Raw genomic sequence first — 20,696 nt, 5'->3', positions numbered from 1 at the left:
TTTCTATATTGTCTCGAAGTCTGGGTGTTTGTGGTTATGTCATTGTTTCCGATTTCCATTACACAAGTGCTTTAGTTATTTACTTTGGGATCAGAGCAATGTATGTGATGTTGTCTAATATTTATTGAATATACTAAATCTATGATTGTACATGAAATGATGACAAGTGCATGATATATGAATTGCATAATTTCCCGTTTTAGCTGTTGAACACAATGTAGGTGTTCCAATGATGAGCACACGGCGCGGTGTGGCGTTCCCTGGTGGTGATGCCGGCAGTATCCTATCACCGCGCGATACCGGCGGCCTCGGTGTCAAGATGGTTGAATATGTGCTAGGTGGATCACCTACAGGTAAGGGAATGTTGACTTTACTCCAGCAGACTAAATGTTTTCTGTATAAGGAGGAAGTCCTGAAGTAGGTGTTATTTGCTTAAACAGAAACAGGTGGAGCTGCATCTGGCGGTAGTAGCGAAAAAGCTGTCGCAGGAGTGGTAGCTGGATTGCGCGGCATGGTTCTTGAAGAAAGACCTGAAGACAAATCAGCATCTCCATTTGATAAAGATCTGCATGAACTACATGAACATGGACCACTGCCAAATGGACTGCACAACGGCCAAGAAGATGATAAAGCTTTCAAGTGAGTATCCATGGTCTAAGCATTTTTATATTTCCATTGTATTTTATGTAAAATCTCACAAGTTAGTACTAACCTCAACTAGATTTTTTAAAATTTAAACTAAAGGGAAATTATTGAACATTACCATAGTATTTGTCATTCATAACCATCATTATATATCCTATATACCATCATCATACATCACTTTAATTAAATGCTAAAGGTGTAGCATGATCATCTGTTGCTATGAAACGAATGTAACAACTCAAAGACCATCGTGAAGGTCGCATAACGCGAAGTGTTTAAATGCTCGCCTTGGCGGCAGCAGCGTGTTTCTAGCTGGTAGGTCGGTCGGGCAATAACCGCGCTTCGTGGATCATGGCCTCTGTCAATGCCACTTCCCCCCAACACCGCACTCTTGCCTGCCGCGCCTAAGTTGCGCCGGCGCACCTCAGACGTTGACTAGACGCAATCTTTTTATCATATCGTTATTGCAAAACATGAATCATATGGTAAACAGATTAAATTTAGACACCTTTTTTTTTGTTTTATATTGAATTGTCAAAATAACACATTGTAAACATATTAACATTGTGAAAGACAAATGTTTACTTTTTTTCATTTAACAGTAAATCTTAGTTAAATTTTTACTGAATTTTGCAAGTTAGATTTATAACACTAACACTTTACGATACTTCTTGGTGTAAATTTCAGCAGTTGTATAGCAACATAATAAACTATGTTGTTTGTTGCAGCCGCACTCCTGGATCGCGGCAACCGTCACCGGCCGAGGAGGAAAGTGGCGGTATGGGCGTTGGTGGTGGCGGTATGGGCGCAGGGAGTGCCGTGCGCAACGGCGGCGACGCTACCCCTTTTCCGCTGCTGCCGCCGCACGCACTACCGCAGCCACAACCCCCACTGCACCACTTGCCCCACCTCAGCCACCCGCAGGTATTAATCTACCCTTTTATATACAAAGTCCCTTTCACTTAGGGTAAGTCATGATATTTCAAATTATAGTAAACTTGTCATAATATACCAAAAACAAACAATATTTGTTTTAGTTGTAATTTGAAATAAAAATTACACTATGTTAAGTAAAAAGAAAATTCAATGATAAGATAAAAATAAATAACCCCAATTGCTTGATGCGTAAAACGGAATATTTATCCATATTTGTATGTATCGCGCATCAATACGAGTTATATACACCTTTATATGGTTGTATTCTTTTGTTTTGAGCATTGCAAGATGTTTTTGGAGTAATTCTTCAAATTTTGTTTCGTTGCAGTTGAGTTTATGCTTTGTTGTTGATTTTTTGTTTAGTTAGTGTAGATTTTTTGTTTTATAGTTTTTTGATACCTTAATAACATAATAATTTATTACTTTTATTTTATTTATTATTTGTTTTTAAAATATTTTCTGTAAATCGATTCTTTCTTCATTACAAATTATTTAAAACGATTTTTTTCATTCGATTTAAATTACTACATCTCTAGAAACTTCAAATCTCAAAAGTCACTGAAATCATGCTATGTGAAATGATCTATAGTAAAGCTGTATGTTCAATCGAGTTGGTGTTATGGTAATTCGTTAATTCTTAGCAATATTTCCTATTATTTATTGCAAATTTTTGTTCTATTGTAGTGTGTGTTTAGCACAATTTCTGACAGGAGACATGACATCTTTATGTCCCACCGCCGACAACGCTATAGTGATGTTAAGGCTACTAAAGGTGCTTTTTCATGGATGAGGCGAGACGAGAATTGAAATTTGTGTGGCAAAACTCGATTCTCTCTTAGCGCATTTTCAGTGGAAATGGTCTGGATTGGCAAGGATGGGCGAGGCGAGAATTGAAATATTTGTTGATGTAATATTGAACCGTATTGCTGTCTGCATACAGTATTGCACCCTGCAACGGAACCACGATTTCTCGCGCAAAACGCCGTGGCTACTAATATCAATCTAGTACAGTAGAGCTCCTGAAAGAGTTTATCCAGGGAAGTACTGTCACCTTACCTATTTCTGCCACCTAGCATTGCTATATTTCGGTTTTGAAGAGTTAGGGTGCTGGTGAAATTACAGGCATACGAGCCTCATGAGATTTTGCAAGTTACACAAATTAACTTATCTCAAGGTGACAGGCGCAGTGGCAGTGTCCCTCAGATCTTTGCGATTTAAAGCTCTGAATGGCACTGCAACTGCTATGGTCGCGGACAGGCGTGTAGCTTCATACCTTGCGCACGACTTGTTCGTCCTGGCACTCTGTATAATAAATAACTGAACATTGTGGAGTACACATGATTTGAGATAAAAAAGAAAATACGGCTTCATCTGTTTATTCTTCCGTTAACATATTTAATATTAATAATTACGAGACATCCTAGCTTTAGCCGCGTGTTTATCGCTAGACGAACTGAACAGTACTGAATCATCACTATCCCAACCACAGCGCGAGCTGGCGTCAGCTATTATTAATGGCAATTTTTAGTGGAAATAGGCAGGCGAGATTTCTATTCTCGTCTCGTCTCGTCTCGTCTCGTCTCGTCTCGTCTCGTCTCGTCTCGTCTCGTCTCACCTCGTTTCGCCTCACCTCGTAGGTGGAAGACCATGTTCAGGCTGAGCTGTATTAAACAAACTTTGACTGAGCTAAAATGACGAGCAAAGTAAGTTTTTCGAATTTACAAATCGAACTTTGCCTACGTTCAAGCAAAAAATTAATTCAAATTTTATATTTCGACAAACTTCGTTTGTACATACAAAGAACTTGCTTAGCTCGCTTTTTGCCTAATCGAAGTCAAAGTTTTATACATTTCAACCTTACGCTCAACTCACATTGGCGCAGAGTCGAAGCGTAGCGTCGCGTCATGTTTTGTCCCATTAGTGCGCCCGGATCACAGTGTGATCGGCGTTTGACACCTCACTGCGCTCAAGTAACGCGCGTCGACGCTAGACTCCATATTTGCATAACACAAATTTGTACCTTAATAATGGGAAAATAGGGATGAATATGCTATAGGCGAAAAACATGACGCGTCGCGACGCTTCGACTCTGCGCCAATGTGAGTTGAGTCTAAGGGTCGTATTCTAGAACTCTACTCAATGCTCAAGTCAGGATTTGAGCAGACTTGAGTATGATTTCAAGTACTGGAAATACGACCCTAATGGCAAGGACTTGAGTATGATTTTCAGTGCTCACTGCAATACTCAAGTCCTGACTTGAGTATTGAGTAGAGTTCTGGAATACGATCCTTAGAATCGCAGATGCGTTTCATCAAGTGTACTGTATGACTTTTTCAGTTTGAATGCCATAAAAAGTGCTAAACTTAGCGATGTACTATCTTATTTCAGCATCACCCGGGGATGTTAGGCGTGGCTCCATTGCAAGGACTGCCGCATCCGCAACATCCGCAGATACATCCAGGTAACTAACATACATGACGTAATCACTGATCATCAAAGAATTATTGAGATGTAACCTGATAATATTATATTGCTAATTCGCAATTTATTGTTGTTTTTTATTATTTACATTACTTTCCTAATACATTTCCATTCTTTCCAGGAATGACTTTAAACGATTCTATGAATCAACACATCGAACTCCTTTTACAAATGGAGCAACATCCTCAGTTTGACAACAATAGTTTCGCAAATACGCAACAAGTAAGTTTTTCTCATAAGTTACCGATAAGTTATTGTAAACTATGAGCACATCTTGCTCAAAAGAATGAAGCACGTTAAGTATGTTGCCTATTAACAAAAATAAATTTAAAACAACTCAGTATTACACAGTTAATCTCATTCGACGATACTTTAATCGTATGTTTTAATTTTACCATAATATTGTGTCTGGCAAAAAAGAGGATCAATTTGCGGTTCTTGACTTTTTATGTCGGTGAAGTGATTGCCGCCTATGCATATTAAGAACCACGCAAATGGAAACTGGATTCTATGATAATATTAAACCGCAAAGGTTTAATAAAATTATTGTAGGTTTAGAATGTCGACGATGACTATTTTTTTAAAGTACGAGGGGTGATCCAAAAGTAATGATAATGAGGTATTTATAATACTCATAAAAATCTAATAAACACTGATTTTGCTTACTAGTATAGTACCGTCACTAGATGAGTTTAAAAAAATCTTTAAATGGGTCGTCGTTTCTGGAAGGTACGTTTAATTGAGTCAGAGCAGTCGACGAGATAACGCGGGACTGGAGAAAAACGAAGCAAGGGCTGTCATCAAGTACCTCTGCTCGAAAATATGTCTACCAAAGACATATACGCCGATTTGGTGGAAACATTGGGAGACTCTGCTCCTCCATACTCTAAAGTCGCACATTGGTGCAAAGAGTTTAACCTGGGTAGAATACCCACGATAGATGAACATCGCGAAGGCCGCCTACCAGGTCCCTCACCGAGGAAAACTTTAAGAAATCCAAGATGTTGTCTTGGCAGACAGTAGAGTGACCATCAGGCATCTAGTTATCTAACAGGGATCTCATATGGCAGCCTTCTAAGAATTCTCACCATTGAAATGCATATGAAAAAGGTCTCGCACCTTGGGTACCGCGAACGCTGACTGAGGCGCGAAAGAAAATACGGATTGACATTTCAAGGGCTAATCTTGGAAAGGTTCAACCTGACAAAGAGAATCTTTTGAGGCGATTTGTGACTATGGAACGGAAGCTGGGCCAATCACTTTGATCCTGAAATGAAACATCAATCGATAACTTTGAAACAACCATCGTCACCGACACCGAAGAAATTCAAAATGTCAAGCTCGGCGGGAAAGGTTATGGCGTCCATTTTTTGGATTTTGACGGAATTATTATGGTGGAGTATTTGGAAAAGGGAGCCACTATTACGTGCTCTTACTACGCATGCCATATAAAAAGATTGCGCGAGACTATTAAAGAAAAAAGATGGGGCAATCTGCGAGCAAGGTGTTGTTTCACAACTCACCCGCAAACAAAACTGAAGTTGCGTTGGCTGCCGTTCAAGAAGCAGGGTTCGAACTGATCGAATATTCGCCCTATTCTTCAGATCTAGCCAAAGTGACATACCTTTTCCTCAGCTCAAACAACAACTCAAGAGCAGGAAATTTAAAGAAGACAGCAAAGTGATGGCGGCTGTAGAGCAATTTCTGGACGGACAAGAAAAGTTTTTTTTTTTTGTAAAAGTTTCGAGGGTCTGGAAAATCGATGGACCAAATGTGTTAACCGTGGAGGAGATTATGTTGAAAAAGAAAAACACAAACATAACCATTGTTTTCAATGCTCATTATTATTATTTTTCCATCACCCCTCGGAATTAATGCAGTTTGATTTCTAGTCTACAAGTTCGAATACTGTACTTATTTATCTTTCAGAACTATGTACTTTGCACCTAATATTTGTAATAAAGTACTTTTATATAATTCCGAGACAAATATAGCCAACAACAAGATTGACATGACATAAAAAAAAAATTATATTCCAAAAAAAAGGAAACAAACCAATCACAATTGTTAAAAGATAATGTTTTTACAACAGCTGACATGTTTCACACATGACGTGTACATTAGTGTTAAAACACTAAACGGGATACATATAGATTCCAATCTGAAGCCTATGACTTTTTTGTTTAATAGTCATACTTGTTAAGAATGGAAGAGGATAACTAGTTATTAACGAAAACAGCTAGCCAATTTGAAAATACAAATAATTAATTTAAATTTTGGTTCAGGTGATATGAAAATACACTACTCAACAAATTCTAGGGAACAAGCTAATTATATTAACTTATTAACTTATTATTAATTATTATATTAATAGAAAAAGTACTGGTTACTGAAATTTATAAATGTAAAACTGTTTTCCATTGTAGTTCGAAATTTAAAAAATAAAACATAAAAGGCAAAGCATTTTAATATTAGGAGGGAAAACCTGGGGAAAACCCTTAAACTATGGAAACCAAAGGACATGTTATGTTGACATATATAAATCAGACGTTATATGTATATGATCCATTTCGACATTGAAAACATAAACATGATATTGTCTTTGTTTAACTACTGCGCACGGTGATTCACGCTCCATACTAAGGCGGTCATAAATACGTAACTCCGAAATTATTATTATTTTTTTATTTTATTACGTTAAAATATGATTAGGTAAACGTAAATTAATAAAATTATACATTTTAAAAAATATTTGACAATATTTAGGTGTAAAAATGTCTCGCAGTAATTTTGTTTTTAGACGATGTATCTAAAACATTTTATACTGCGACTTTTAATGGTAAAACTGTGTAAATAATGATTATTTGTATTAACAATAACCACAAATGAATAAATTAAAACAATAAAAATACATAAAAAAGTTCATTTTACAAAATACAAACAAAACACAAATTATACCAAAATACATTAAATCTCAACAATATTAACTTGAAATACATAACAAGTCTAATACAGCTTTTGACAGTACACCTTTTTTTTTAACAGGTAACTTTCGTAGACCTGTTATGAAGGGATCTGAATGAAGAAGCAGCCTATTTACTAAATCTGTGTTGGTCACAATGCGACTCATTTTACGCGTATGATTTTTTCTAAAAGACTTGATGTATTTGTTAGTCGCTTCAGCTGCTTCTTCAGACAACTCTCCGATTGACAACAAACCGTAATCTATAACATTAGCACCATGAATTAGAACTTTGTGAACGGAAGCAGGCATGTTATACCACGGATACTCGGCAACTAACTGCCGAGCCGTCTCTAAAGCGAACTCTTCGAAGTTCGTCTTATTAATATTATATCCCGAATTTAAACATTGAAGGATGATCCAGCAACGATCTAGGAGATCCTTCTTGATCCCAGTAATTTCAGCGGAAATTTCTGAATTCGAGAAAAACCGCCTGGCTGTATTACCATCGTTTGATGTTCCGCTTCCGCCACTTTTAGGCTTATCCACTATAAGCCCTAATCTTTCTCTAAATTGAGTCTGAACATATGATTTTTTTGCAGCAACAAGCATTTTGTCATTAGCGGACCTAGCTTGCCATTTCCTAACATCTAACTTGTACGCGACATGAACAAAATATTCAAAAAAACGTATTAACGCGTGAAGAGGTGATAAACCAAATTCATATTTACTCTCATCGACTTCCTTATTTAAACATTCGTCAATTTTGTTCATTTCACTGGGCAAGGCGTTACAAATAAAACATTTTGATGAAGAAACACCACTAAGTGCATTACACACTTTACCATCTACCATAGTAAGTTGCAAACAATGAGTAATGCGATATTCGCGATCTTCTTCCTTGAAAACAGTAGGCTGCAAGTTCCTTATTTTATCTTTAAAATGAGCTTCTTCCTCAACTGACACTGCAGTCGATTCCTTTAAATATCGGAGGCGTATAGGACGACAGTATCGAGTTGATGAAGGACGAGGATTTTTTCACAAAACTACTGAATTTTCTTTGTTATCTGTTGTCAAAACAAGCTGAAGTGGCACATACGAAGTAACAAACAGGCTACTGTCTTCAAGAGTGGAGTCAGAAAAACACTGTTTATATTCTGAATGCCCTGTACTGCCATCGAAACCCCATTTCCCTATCAAAGATATCTTATCTAGAGACTCATTAGGTACACTATCCAAAACATCTTTTTGAGACTTGAGAATCCGATTGGCAGTATGATCTAATAAACTTTGAAGTTCGACTTCGGCGGATGATTCTGTAACAGTAATATCTGAAGGATAACAGTGTTTTTTAGATTCCACGACACTTTGGTAAGATGGGAAAATGGTTTTTGAAAACTTATTGTCTATAAATTTCTTTACTAATATATATTGATGTCGAGTTAACTGAGCTTCAACAATGAGCGATAAAACTTCGCTAGAATCGATTTCAGGACAAGACAAGCTATCGGACGCATTGAGCAATGACTGTACAAGAGAAGGGTCTTGGTTAGACAAACTAGCCAATCTTCTCCTTTTTGTACGTTTACTGGTGTCGTCAAAGTTAATTCTCGGACGGCCATGCGATGAAGAAGTTGATGGTTTAACTTCGTCAAAGCTCTGAGATACACGTAACTCAGTTCGCTGTACATCAATATTTTCAACGACATGCAGCCAATCTGAATATTTTTCTAAGAATTTAGATCTAGTACGATTCGACTTTGCCCAGTAGTGGGAAATTCGTTTACAAATATTCTTAATTTTAAGGCTTAAAGTCTCTAAATCAATATTTTCGATGTCGTCAGAAAGGGATGATGTTTCGGTCAAAGTGCTCAGGACGTGTTGCATTTTTTCATTTGGATTACCCACTTTAGAGTGCCAAATATCAAAAATTGTCATCCTCGATACAGAACATTTGAAAAATGTACCTAAAACAATATGAAAGCTGAACTTAAAAAAAAATTAAAAATTCAATACTATGGACATGCATACTTTGACACCCCTTTAAGCCAAGAAGAGGCAGCAAGATGCAAATGAAACTTATAGCTCTTAATAAGGACATATTCCTTATTCAAAAACCATATACCTCAGGTGCAGCTCAGCGCAGCCAAAAGTTGTAGGTCTAAAGGAAATTAAGTTATGCCAAAAATTTTCACCAAAAAACTGCCTTCAATAAAAAAATTATATAAAAAAAATATGCATAAAAAAAATTAAAAAAAATTGATAATAAAAGTACATACCATGCTCTTGGATCTCCATGCTTTCACAACACGTAAACACTTGATTTGGAATAGTGACACTCAAAAACAAAGTGATTAGGTTTCGATGACTCACACGTGGTGATAATTAGTCTCGCGATGCGCTCACTTCCGATGCACAAAAGTGAATGATAACGTGACCTAATTACATTGATATTTATAGTTTTTGGAAGCTTGTTAACTAGTTACTAACTTAGTGAGTTGATCTAACCGGGATAAGCCAATGATTTTTTTTGATTTATGGCCTATGGGGGAATCACAGTGCTGCGTGCCGTCGTAAGCCAAGAGATAGCATAACATTGGTTACATTGGTCTGTGCCAAACACTAGACTATGGAAACCAAAGGACATGTTATTATATTGATTTATATATTGACATATATAAATCAGACATTATATGTATATGATGCATTTAGACATTGAAATTATAAACATTTCATTGTCTTTGTTTAACTAATGTCGAACACGGGAATCGAAAATACGTATCGTCATCTTAAATGCCAACTGTGTTCATTTCGCAGTAGGTACATGAGGTACATGATATGGTTGTCAAAAGAAAGTACATCAAATGTCAAAACAAATGTTTTTCCAAGGGTTTTATTGAATTATTTGCATGGATAGTAATAAAATGGACTAAAATATTGACAGTGAGAACAATTAGGTATTAATAAAAATGCGTCGCTGCAGCATTAAGGGATGTGGCATTAGCAAAAGTGAAAATCAACCGAATGTAACATTGAACAGGGATGGTTATTTTACACAATAGCCCAAATATCTCGTGTAATTAGATTTATTTAAGTAATTTATTCATAAATTTTGCCAAATTTTGCTTTGGTTCATTCAGATTGCCTACTTGTTTGTATATTTTGATGATTGTTGTTAATGATTGTTTTGTGATAGTGTTGTTCTTGTAAGCGTACATATTACCGATATTATGTTATTAAAACAATTTACTACGAGGTTTTTATTATTATTTTTACTATTTCAAGTTTACCTACAAATGAAAAAGGAAAAAAGTATGGTTGGAAATCGTAGGACTGTCGAATATAAGCATTGGATCAAAAACAAATCTTCATTTATTCGTTTCATTTTGAGAGTCATTTTTTAACAGAACTTTGAATGTAACTAGATTACATAATGATGCAAATCCATCATTAGGTTTATTGGTAAATAATATTATATTTAATTTAGATTCAACAAAACTCATTCATTTACTAGGCATACTCAGTTCCTGAAAACAAAATTATCCACTCGTTTCCGATTTTTTCTCACTGACAACTCTAATACTAAAAATTACTATTTTTTAAAGCCAGTAATACAATGACATGTTTATCCAACGTTGCCGGACGAAGGCCAACACCAACGTATAGATAGCCTATTTGCCTTGTCTTGCCATTGTTCGATGTCACTCGCCTAGCTGACCGAGTGAAGGCGAGCGCCAACGTGTACAGAGCTCATTTGGAGCTGATCACAAATCAAAGGCGCTCGGCCAATAGTGTTCACACGTTTGTCCGCCCGCACATGAAATGCATACTGGTTTTTTAACGCAATTCAAAAAAATTGCCACAATTAACACAAAATAAAGAAAGTACATATAAATTAACAAAATGTGACTGAGTGACTGATTGTTCGCAGAAATAGAACAAGATATTCCCAAATGAAATATTGATCTACTTTAATTAAACGTTTTAATTATACTTTGATTACAGTAAATTAAAGAAAGAAAAAATAACAGTTTCAACATTCAAGCCGTACATTTACATTTCGGTAATGACTTGTCGATAGATTAAAGAAATCCGCCATTTGTAGCGTTAAATTTTTGTTTAGATACGCACGTTCATTCTATAGTTAGGGCAGCTCCTTTCCTTTATTTTTTTTTTTCATCCTCTAAGGGAAAACCTTATATGGGTGTAACGCACAGGATTTTGTAATGTAAGCAATTTAGTTTATGATCACTATACGTTTGTTTTTATTCTGTTAAACAATTTTTCTTTGATTTCGTTAATTTTTGTTAACGAAATCACATATCACATCATGCGAGAAGAGATGCTTAAGGCTGTGGGTGTGTTTTTAGGGTAGAAAGACTGCTGACCTTGCACCAACCACTTCGTGCAAGGTCAGCAGTCTTTCGTTAGTGACTAAACTGCTCCAAAAAAAAAAAACGCAAAGTCTATCGTTCATACTTGGAGACTGCTAAGAGTAACAGCTCTACGTCGTGGAAATCGTGGATGTCGTTTATAGTGGGCTAACGCAGATTTGTGCTGGACCGAAACTCAGTGGGCACGTGTGCGTTTTTCTGACGAGGCTTGTTAAGGTTTCCATCTCATTCATTGAAGAGCCCATACGGAACGCCCTCCTCCAGCCTATCCCCCATCGGCTAGCCCGTGCTGGTTTTGGTCCGCGCCGGCCGAGGCCGGTAGCTCCCATATCTGGGAGTCGTTCCCCTATCCGCCACCTGGGGACGCGTCTAAGCGTCGGTAAGGCCATGCTGAAGCAATCCGTCGCGACATATTGCTCGCGCCTGGTCCCTTCAGATCAGTCTTGCCGTGCATGCCTCCACTCGCTCCGCATACCCGTATAGTCGCACTTGGCGTTCCGAAGCATCCCGAAGGCTGCCGAAGTATCTCCAAGGTTGCCGAGACATCCCCATGGCTGCCGGCTCGATATCCCTAAGCATACCGCAGCTTTATTTTACAGCTACGATCATTATCATTGAAATTGCAACTATAATATCATAATCTTATGTGTATTACTTACTATTCGTAATTTTTAAGTTTACTCAATGTCACGATGTTTGACCATCTATTTAGACTAATAACATTTAATTATTGTTGTGATTACTCCAGTAGTTATAATTATTAATCCAAAAATCGAACACTAAAAAAAAATTAATTCGATCCGGCTGTTTTGCACCAACGCCTTCCAGCAAATCGTGCCAGACGCTTTGCCAACTAAGCCACGGAACTTTTATATGTACTTTTATATTTAGGTATTTTTATATGTACTTGTTGCACATCTTTGTTTTTGTCTTTAACGACTTTTTTGCTGTAGAGCCATATTACTTACTATTCTTCACCTAAAAGACGCGGTCACAGTAGGAAAGACTTGGCCTCGCTTATTCTTATTTAAAACGATAGTTTGCATCAATACAAACAAGAAATGCTATTCGACAAAATTACTTAAAGTTACTACTGGTTTCTAAGATAAGATAGTTTTCAAGGTTGTATTGGTTGGTTTGCATAATTATGAATGTTTTTTTTTATAGATGGGTCCCATAACGTTCGAATTTCTATCTCCTTTCTTATGGTTAAGTTACCAAAAGCCGAATACTTATTACAATATTTTCTGTGGTGAAGTCATTCGTTTTATTTTTAATCAATATAGGTCGTACGTACTTACGTAAATTACTTCAAGTGTACTTACTTAATATTACATTGTACTAAAATAGCAAAACATAATATTATTACCGTGGAATTCGTAGAATACTTAAGATAACTTTCTTATTTAATTCTTTTTTGTTTGTTGTAAAGTGCATGTTTTAACTACTGTATAAATTTATTCCGTGACGCGATCATTAAGGAAAGCTGTACTGGACACAATATAGAAGGTGACTTTGTTTCAGTATGGCGGCGTCGGTGGCGTGGGAGGCGTTGGCGGCGTTGGTGGTGTGGGAGGTGCGAGCGGCGGCGTAGGCGTAGGTGGCGTCGCAGGTGGAGCCGCCAGCCTCGTCAACGGCGCTAACGTTGTACCCCAGCAGCCCGACACCACGCAGCATCATCAACCCTTCGATGTACAGGTCAGTGCTACTTCTAATCATCATCAGTTATACAGTGATTTACTCGAGTCTTACTAAATTTTCAAAATCAAAATGATCATATCGAGGTGACACCCCTACAAACATCGCCACAGTGACATGGCGATCGTTATACATACAAGATCTCTCGTAAAACGTGAAAATGCCAAGGTGTAGCGATACACCTTGTAAAAATTAGAGTGAAAACAAAATTTTAAAACCAGTGAGATAACATTCCATCGGCTATTTGCATTTTTAGTTACTATTTCTATTATTATTCAATGTTTTCTTTTTGTCTCCATAGAAATTTTTAGGCTCAAATATAGTGATGTTCATTTAAGATGATTGATGTTTAGCGACAATAATTTTTTACTGAAATGTTTGAATTTCTTACAATGATTTTTTAATTAAAGTCCCTTAAATATCGAAGCGAAAAGCATTCACCTTAAATTAATTTCTTTTATTTTATTATTATTATTATAACTTTAACACAACTCATATTTCGGATAACCGTTTCAATTTCATGTCAATTTGTATGTTGCTGTTGCTTTAAGAAAAATGTGTGTGTATTATTGTTTTAGATATTTCAATTCCATTATACTCGTAGATTAAATGTAGAGTATTTTTAATTTTTAAGTTTTTCCAAAGAGTTTAAAATAAAAGAAGGTTGGATTGAAGCTGCAGGAAAATCGAAAGATTGGTTTCCTTGTTACTATTTCTGACTTTGTTTCAATGTCCATAGCAAATGTATTTAAAAAATAAATAAAATGAAATACAATTATAGAAAACTACATAAATCCTTCATAAAAAAACAACATAATTTAATTGATTAAACTTGTTGATGGTTCGAGTTTACTCTTGACAGTGACAGCTTCACCAACCCGTGGTAACGTGTCATGGAAAGTTGCACTGGCGACGATCGCCATACTTTTTTATATTATTCTTATAAAACTGACACTGGTCCAAGCCTAGTGGCCGCCATTAAGAAAATAATAATTTATATTAATATATTAATTTCATGAATTATGTATATTAGTTTAATCAAGTATGAAAAGTGGAATATTTTTTTTAATATTATAAACAGCCACATGGTTTCCAATTATCGATTAGGTAGGACCACATCCCTCGTTGAGTAGCGTCAGTTTAAGGTTAAAAATTCACATTCAGTTGCGGGCACGAAACCGTTGCGATTGCGGAACGGACCGTAAATAGAGGTGTTGCCATTACAAACAAAAATATTTTGTGAATCGCACAGTCAAGAGCACATCAAGCTTGACACTTTGTACTTTGGACGGTTCTTATCGTATAGAGTTGGATTTAAATCTAAAGTGTCAGGCTTGATGTGCTCTTGACCCTGTACCAATATCTAAAATACATGTATGCTTTGTTATATTGTGTTTAAATTGTCTGTACATGTATTATGCGCAAACAAAATACTGTCGAGACGTTACTCTTTTTAAAACGAGGTACACAATTTGGCCGCCCTTTTGTTTTTTGATGCCTTTACGTAAAAAACGCTTAATTTAAGGGATAACTAGCTTTGGATTACCGATCAAGATTGGAAACGAAGTTCAACACGCAGTGACCGATTACCAAATTTTTGCCAGCTATGCAACGCCTGGCAGAAAGTAGGTAGTAAATAGAAGAAAGGATGGGTAGTTAGGTAACGTTGCTGGGAATGAGCGTTGATGGTGTAGGGCTTCGCGTTTCCTTGGTGTTTCATCTTAATGACGTAGTGTCGTCAAGGGTATGAATAATATTAATCGACGAGGTCATTATTCCGTAATAATTATTACTCGTCATATCAAAAGTAACACCGGTTCCTAACTTGAAAAAAAAGTTTTGAATCGATGAAATGTCGTCTTCAAAGTTGTATGTTCACATTTTGTAATTCTGATTCCATCGCCTAATATAGGTACAATATTTCGTAATCATCGAAAACCTAATATAAATGTATTTGATATTACATATTTTAAGAATCGCAATCATTACTATCGGCATTGTATTGTGTACTGAAAAACAATAACATATCCATTAGGGCCATTTTAATATGAAGCTATTATTGTTATACGCCTTTCAACCTCTAAATCGTCTCGCTAGTGGTACTGCAACTGTTATGGGACAGGTGTGTAGCTTATCATCAGGCGCACGACTTGTTCGTTCCGTCACTTGATATTATAAAAATAAAGAAAAAATTAAGCAGTCAAAATAGTAAAATGTACCCGCGAAGAAGTCCGGTAAGTTTAATTATACTCGTAGTTGTGTTAATTATCTAGTAAAACCTATACACTTGAATTCTCTTGTGACATGTATCTAAGGTTGTTACTAGACGGACTGCATGCGCGAAGTGATATGTATAACTATCGAAACCGACTGCATTCGGTCGATACTGACTTCAAGCAGATATCGCTGCGTGTCTATTTCAAAAACTTAGTGTATTTGTTGATGTTGAAATGGAATATGTTACTTATAATTTTGGAACTGTATTCAGAACATTTATGATTCCAAACGCTAAGTTCACTTTTAATTCAAGAAAAAAAAGCTATCGAAATCCTTTTCATTTGTCTACAAATTAAGTCTATAATTCCCGACTTGCGGTGGAATTTGAGATGTAAAATGTAAACAAAAGTGATATAAAACCGTAGAGAAAAGTCTCAACGATCGTGTTTTTATTTTACTATTAGTTGATTAAACCCTCTAGTAGTCGTTACCTTTTGCCGTGACTATTAAAGATTATATTAAAAAAGGATATATTCAAAATGTCAACTGCTACATTTGATTTTCGGACAATCGTCCACAGTGACTGCAGCCGACGCATGCAGTTAAATTCTCGACCGCATACAATAGCTGCAGACGTGCAGTGCATCTGTTGGCAGCCTAAAGCGTTTGTTTGTTAGACGCGAAGTAGGAACAGATTTTCATGAAATCTTTTTGCATACTCCGTCCACCCATTTATTTAACTTTTGGCATATGCATGCCCTCGAAGTCCCGTAGTTATTGACAGACAACCATAGACAAAAAAATGCACTCTTATTTTTTAATTTTAGTGAAGAGACGTGCTCTTTAGCTGCGGCATTTATCGAGTCAAGAGATTATGTAACAAAGATTATTCAAGTTGATAAATTTTGATACCTGTCTAATAAATTATAATGAAATTAAATAAATAAGAAATAATTATAATACATTATTATTGTTTATTATAATGAATCGTCGGATTCTTCTCCGTATGAACGGGAATCATCACTAGAATTTGGTTCGGTGAAATCGGTTGTTATAAAAAAATCGGAAACGCATTAGGACATCACTAATCGATTAGAATTCGAGCTGTCAAAAGTGAAATAAATGGTTGAACAGAGTATAATGGGTGTTTAAAAAAAGCACACTTGCATGTCACTACATAATTCTGTTTTAATTTAAACACACCATCCGACAATGATAACTGTTTCTTGTCTGTAAATCCGGTCAGGGAATATTTGGTATTTTTAAATCAACAAAACTTCAAAATTTTTATGAAATCTAATTTTTTTCTGTCACTAATTTCTTGTTTTATTATACAGGATATTTTGCAAATGGACCGACAAAATACTCCGTGTCACTGTAATGGAAATAGGATTTTTTTTACTATTTCTATGTAATTACACGAAATAAAGACAACTTTACATCGCAATAACTTTTATGTTTGTGGTAATAATATTACAATAGTATTTTATGCAATCGTTGCATAATGAGGGTTCTTAAATTCGAGAACCGTGTTTAGGTCACGAGGCTTTGCCGAGTGGTAAGTAATAAGTACGAATTTTTAAGACCCAATTATGTAACGATTGCATGCACAAAACCTTTACTACAAGTAAATAAAATAGTCAAACACTTCCAATCTTTAATGTTTATTTTGTGAACAATCCATGACTAAAAACTCAATAAATTTTCACCCATTTGTTTGGGTAGGCAAAGGTGCCACCATAAAACCTCTTCGTATATTTAGACGAAAGCCATACAAACGCTACAAAACAAAAAAACCAGAACAGAAGTGGTCAAGTGAGGCCTAAGTTTTAATCAAATGTTTTTTATAAAGGTTTATGGCACGGTTACAAGAGCTTTAGGACAGTTTAACTACTCAGGAAGCAGTAGAGCGTTTAATTAGCAAAAATATACTTTAAAAATAGACTTACTTTTTTGGAAATTTTGTATGGTTCTGTTTATAATGAAATTTTTTCAGTTCAGTAGCAAGTACCATGGACAATGGAATTTTGATTCAGAACTAAAGTCGTGGTTTCCATCAAAAAAAGAATCATGAAAATCGGTTCACAAATACCGGAGTTATCGCGTAACATACATACACAAAAAAGTCGAATTGAGAACCTCCTCCTTTTTTGAAGTCGGTTAAAAAAACTAACGGATTTATATTACTTATGTAATGTACAACAAATCACGTAGTTGAACGTGTCGTTGTTTTTTTTTATTGAAAGACAAAATTAGGTGCACCCTGTGGTGACCATCGTCAAGTTCGAATTTCAAAAACCGTTTCCATGCTAGCGTGGATAAAACGCTTTTGCGCCCAGATTTCTAATGAGAAAGAAAGCCTTTCCGAGCTAATGAGATGAAAAATAAATCTATTTTTCACTTCACTAGCTCGAAAAGGCTATAATAATGAGGTGAAAAGTTGGGTGTTTTGCACGGCACCAAAGTTGTTTTGCGTCTCTGCTCCTCCGCTTGCTCGAGATTCAATACAAGCACTCGCGCCAAACAACAACTTGCAGCCTTGCATAGCAAATAACTATTGTTGTATTCTGTAATGTACTACTGTAGGGCTAGCACGACAGAGCGCCGCTTGCGCGAGACATAAAGTGCGAGATACTGCTACTCTCGCATTGAGATCCCGGGCATTATGTTGCACTCGCGCAAGTCCCGCCCTGGCTTGCTAGTCCTACTGTTCGAAATTAACCATAATTTTAAACAAATATTCTTAATCAAATTACTTGTGAACAAAATAATAGGGGTTAAAGTATGAAATTGCCGATTTGTACTGAAAATCTAAACTGTTTATTTTTTAAATTTTTAACAAATTTATTTAATCAAAATAGTTGCCATTATTATCTATACATTGCTGCCATCTAATGGGAAGGTTATTAATGCCTTTGCGATAGAACTCCGACGATCTAGCCTGCACAAACTGTGTGAAAGCATTTTGTACTGCCTCCTGGGAAGAAAACTTTGTCACGTAGATAATTGTCCAAATCACGAAAAAAATGGTAGTCCGTTGGAGCAAGGTCTGGTGAATACGGAGGATGACGAATGGTTTCCAACTGCAGTTCCTGAAGGGTCAAAATGCGTTTCTCGTGCTGTGTGAGGTCTCGCGTTGTCGTGGAGCAATAATGGTGAAGATCGATTCATGAGTCGGGGCTGTTTTACTGCTAGTTTTGTCAACATGGTTCGGAGTTCGGCACAATAGACATCTGCCGTTATTGCTTGACCACATCGGAGAAAACTATAGTGAATAACACCATGCTGAGACCACCAAACAGTTACCATTACCTTTTTATTGGTAAGTTTTGCTTTAGGACACTGTTGTGGCATTTGACCTGGGGTCAGCCATTGCATTTTTCTTTTCCGGTTATCATAAAGAATCCACTTTTCATCACATGTTACAATTCGATCCAATATTCCTTCATTTCTGTACCGGTTCAACAAGGCAACACAAGTTTCAACACGCGTTTCTTTCTGCAGATCAGTCAAATCATGAGGCACCCATTTTTCGTATTTTTTTATTTTATTGATTTGACGCAAGTGAGTCAATATTGTGGGTAAGGTAACGTTAAACCATGCCGCTAATTCCTGGGTAGTTTGACTAGGATCGGCTTCCACTATCTCTCTTAATTCATCGTTATTCACCTGTGTGGGCGGTCTTCCTCGTGGCTCGTTCTTTAAGTCGAAATTTCCATCACGAAAGCGTTTAAACCAAAATCGCACGGTGCGTTCATTAGTAGACCCCTCTCCAAACGCAGCATTGATATTGCGGGCTGTTTCTGCCGCGTTAGTTCCGCGTCGGAACTCGTATTCAAAAATCACTCGAATTTTCGCAGTATCCATCTTTCTTGTCTAAATTGAATAACAAAAACAATTGAAAGTCGATATTCAAATGTTTCAAATTTAAAAAAAAAAAAATCACAGAAACCATTTGAAAAAAGTTTCATTCGAAAACCTCAAACCATGAAGATTCTATGAAAATTCAAAGAACCTATTGCAATAAAACGGCAATTTCATACTTTAACCCCTAATAATTAATTAAAATAATTAGTATAATTTATTAAGTACTAAAAATGTCAACTTCTAAATTAATTTAAAAAAAACTTTATATTATTTTCAAATAAGGTTTATTTTACAAAACTTCATACCCTTTCCAACGATATTCTACATATCATAGAAATTGTTCGACACGTGGTCAAAAGAAGAAATACTACAAAGAAGGTCGGGAACTGACTTATGAATTACTTGGTTAAAACAAAAGATGACTTAAAAATATGTTTTTCTTATTGTTTCAAATACTTCTACTTTCCATGCATTTTAGTAGCAGTAGAGCTGCTTGTGAAAGAGTCCATCCACGGCTGTACTGACTGCCACCTTACTTTTTCCGCCGCCAAGCAGTAATGTCAGCATTACTGTGATCCGTTTTTAAAGGGTAAGTAAGGGTGCTGGTGAAATTACAGGCACATAGGACTTGTGAACTTGTGTCACAGGGTGACGGGCGCAGTGGTAGTGCCACTCAGATCTTTGCAATTTAAAGCTCTGAGTAGCACTAACTGTTATGGACAGGAGTGTAGCTTATCGTCAGGCGCACGACTTGTTCGTCCCATCACTTGCTGTTATAAAAAAATACATGTAATGTGACCATTATTTATTTCCTTCAGAGCGGGACGCCTGTAAATTTATTATTGTATTTAAAAATAAAATACATGTTTATGACAGTTATAAAATGAATGTTTAATATATACAATTTTTTTTAAAGAACTAAAAATGTTTAATGACCATAAATAAAAGAACTAACTTGTCTGATTGCCTAGCTTTATATATTTTTAGGGATGAGCAAATTTTCTTTAATACGTGAGGTTTAGATTTTAACGCAGCACAGCAGCCGCCGCCAACCGCGCATCATCGCCAAAAACAATGCACGCGCATAACGGACGCACAACTAAAAGAACCGTGCGACAAGACTTACTTGATGCTTCGGTTTCGCGCCATTATATTAAATTTATTTTCACATACGTCCTGTTTTGTCAAAGCGGGCCATTTTTAAGTTTTGGGACAGTGGGACACGAAGCTTAAAAGTGGGACGAATGGTCACGTCATGCATACTCAACATCGTTTTCTTGTTTCAACTGTTATCTACTATCAAGTAAGAAAAAGATGTCTTTGTTATTATCTCTTATTTTAACCACGTCATTCATAATTTAGTTAGCACGGACTTCTTTGTAGTATCTCTTATTATGACCACGTGTCGAACAATTTCTATGACATGAAGCAATATAGTTGGAAAGTGTATTAATTAGAGAGAATTTCAAAAGAAACTAATTTCAATATAATTCTTA

General features: G+C 36.2%; 1 protein-coding gene across 3 annotated transcripts in view; it reads left to right on the top strand.

Annotated features, from left to right (window-relative positions):
- The window catches only part of LOC113233038 (maternal protein pumilio), a 96,860-nt gene that overhangs the window by 19,642 nt on the left and 56,522 nt on the right, over positions 1–20,696 (top strand). For 2 of the 3 annotated variants that reach the window (XM_026467988.1, XM_026467990.1), the window contains 6 exons: positions 204–353; positions 441–639; positions 1,374–1,569; positions 3,970–4,042; positions 4,184–4,284; positions 12,943–13,116. In XM_026467988.1, coding sequence (XP_026323773.1) covers positions 204–353; positions 441–639; positions 1,374–1,569; positions 3,970–4,042; positions 4,184–4,284; positions 12,943–13,116 — 893 coding nt within the window. The remainder of the gene's footprint in view (positions 1–203; positions 354–440; positions 640–1,373; positions 1,570–3,969; positions 4,043–4,183; positions 4,285–12,942; positions 13,117–20,696) is intronic. The other variant, XM_026467989.1, reaches the window with a different exon arrangement.

The sequence above is a fragment of the Hyposmocoma kahamanoa genome, unplaced genomic scaffold, assembly GCF_003589595.1.
Source record: "Hyposmocoma kahamanoa isolate Upper Pololo Valley unplaced genomic scaffold, ASM358959v1 78, whole genome shotgun sequence".
NCBI lineage: Eukaryota > Metazoa > Arthropoda > Insecta > Lepidoptera > Cosmopterigidae > Hyposmocoma > Hyposmocoma kahamanoa.
Note: the sequence above shows the minus strand (reverse complement) of the source record. Positions and strands in the feature narration are given on the sequence as shown.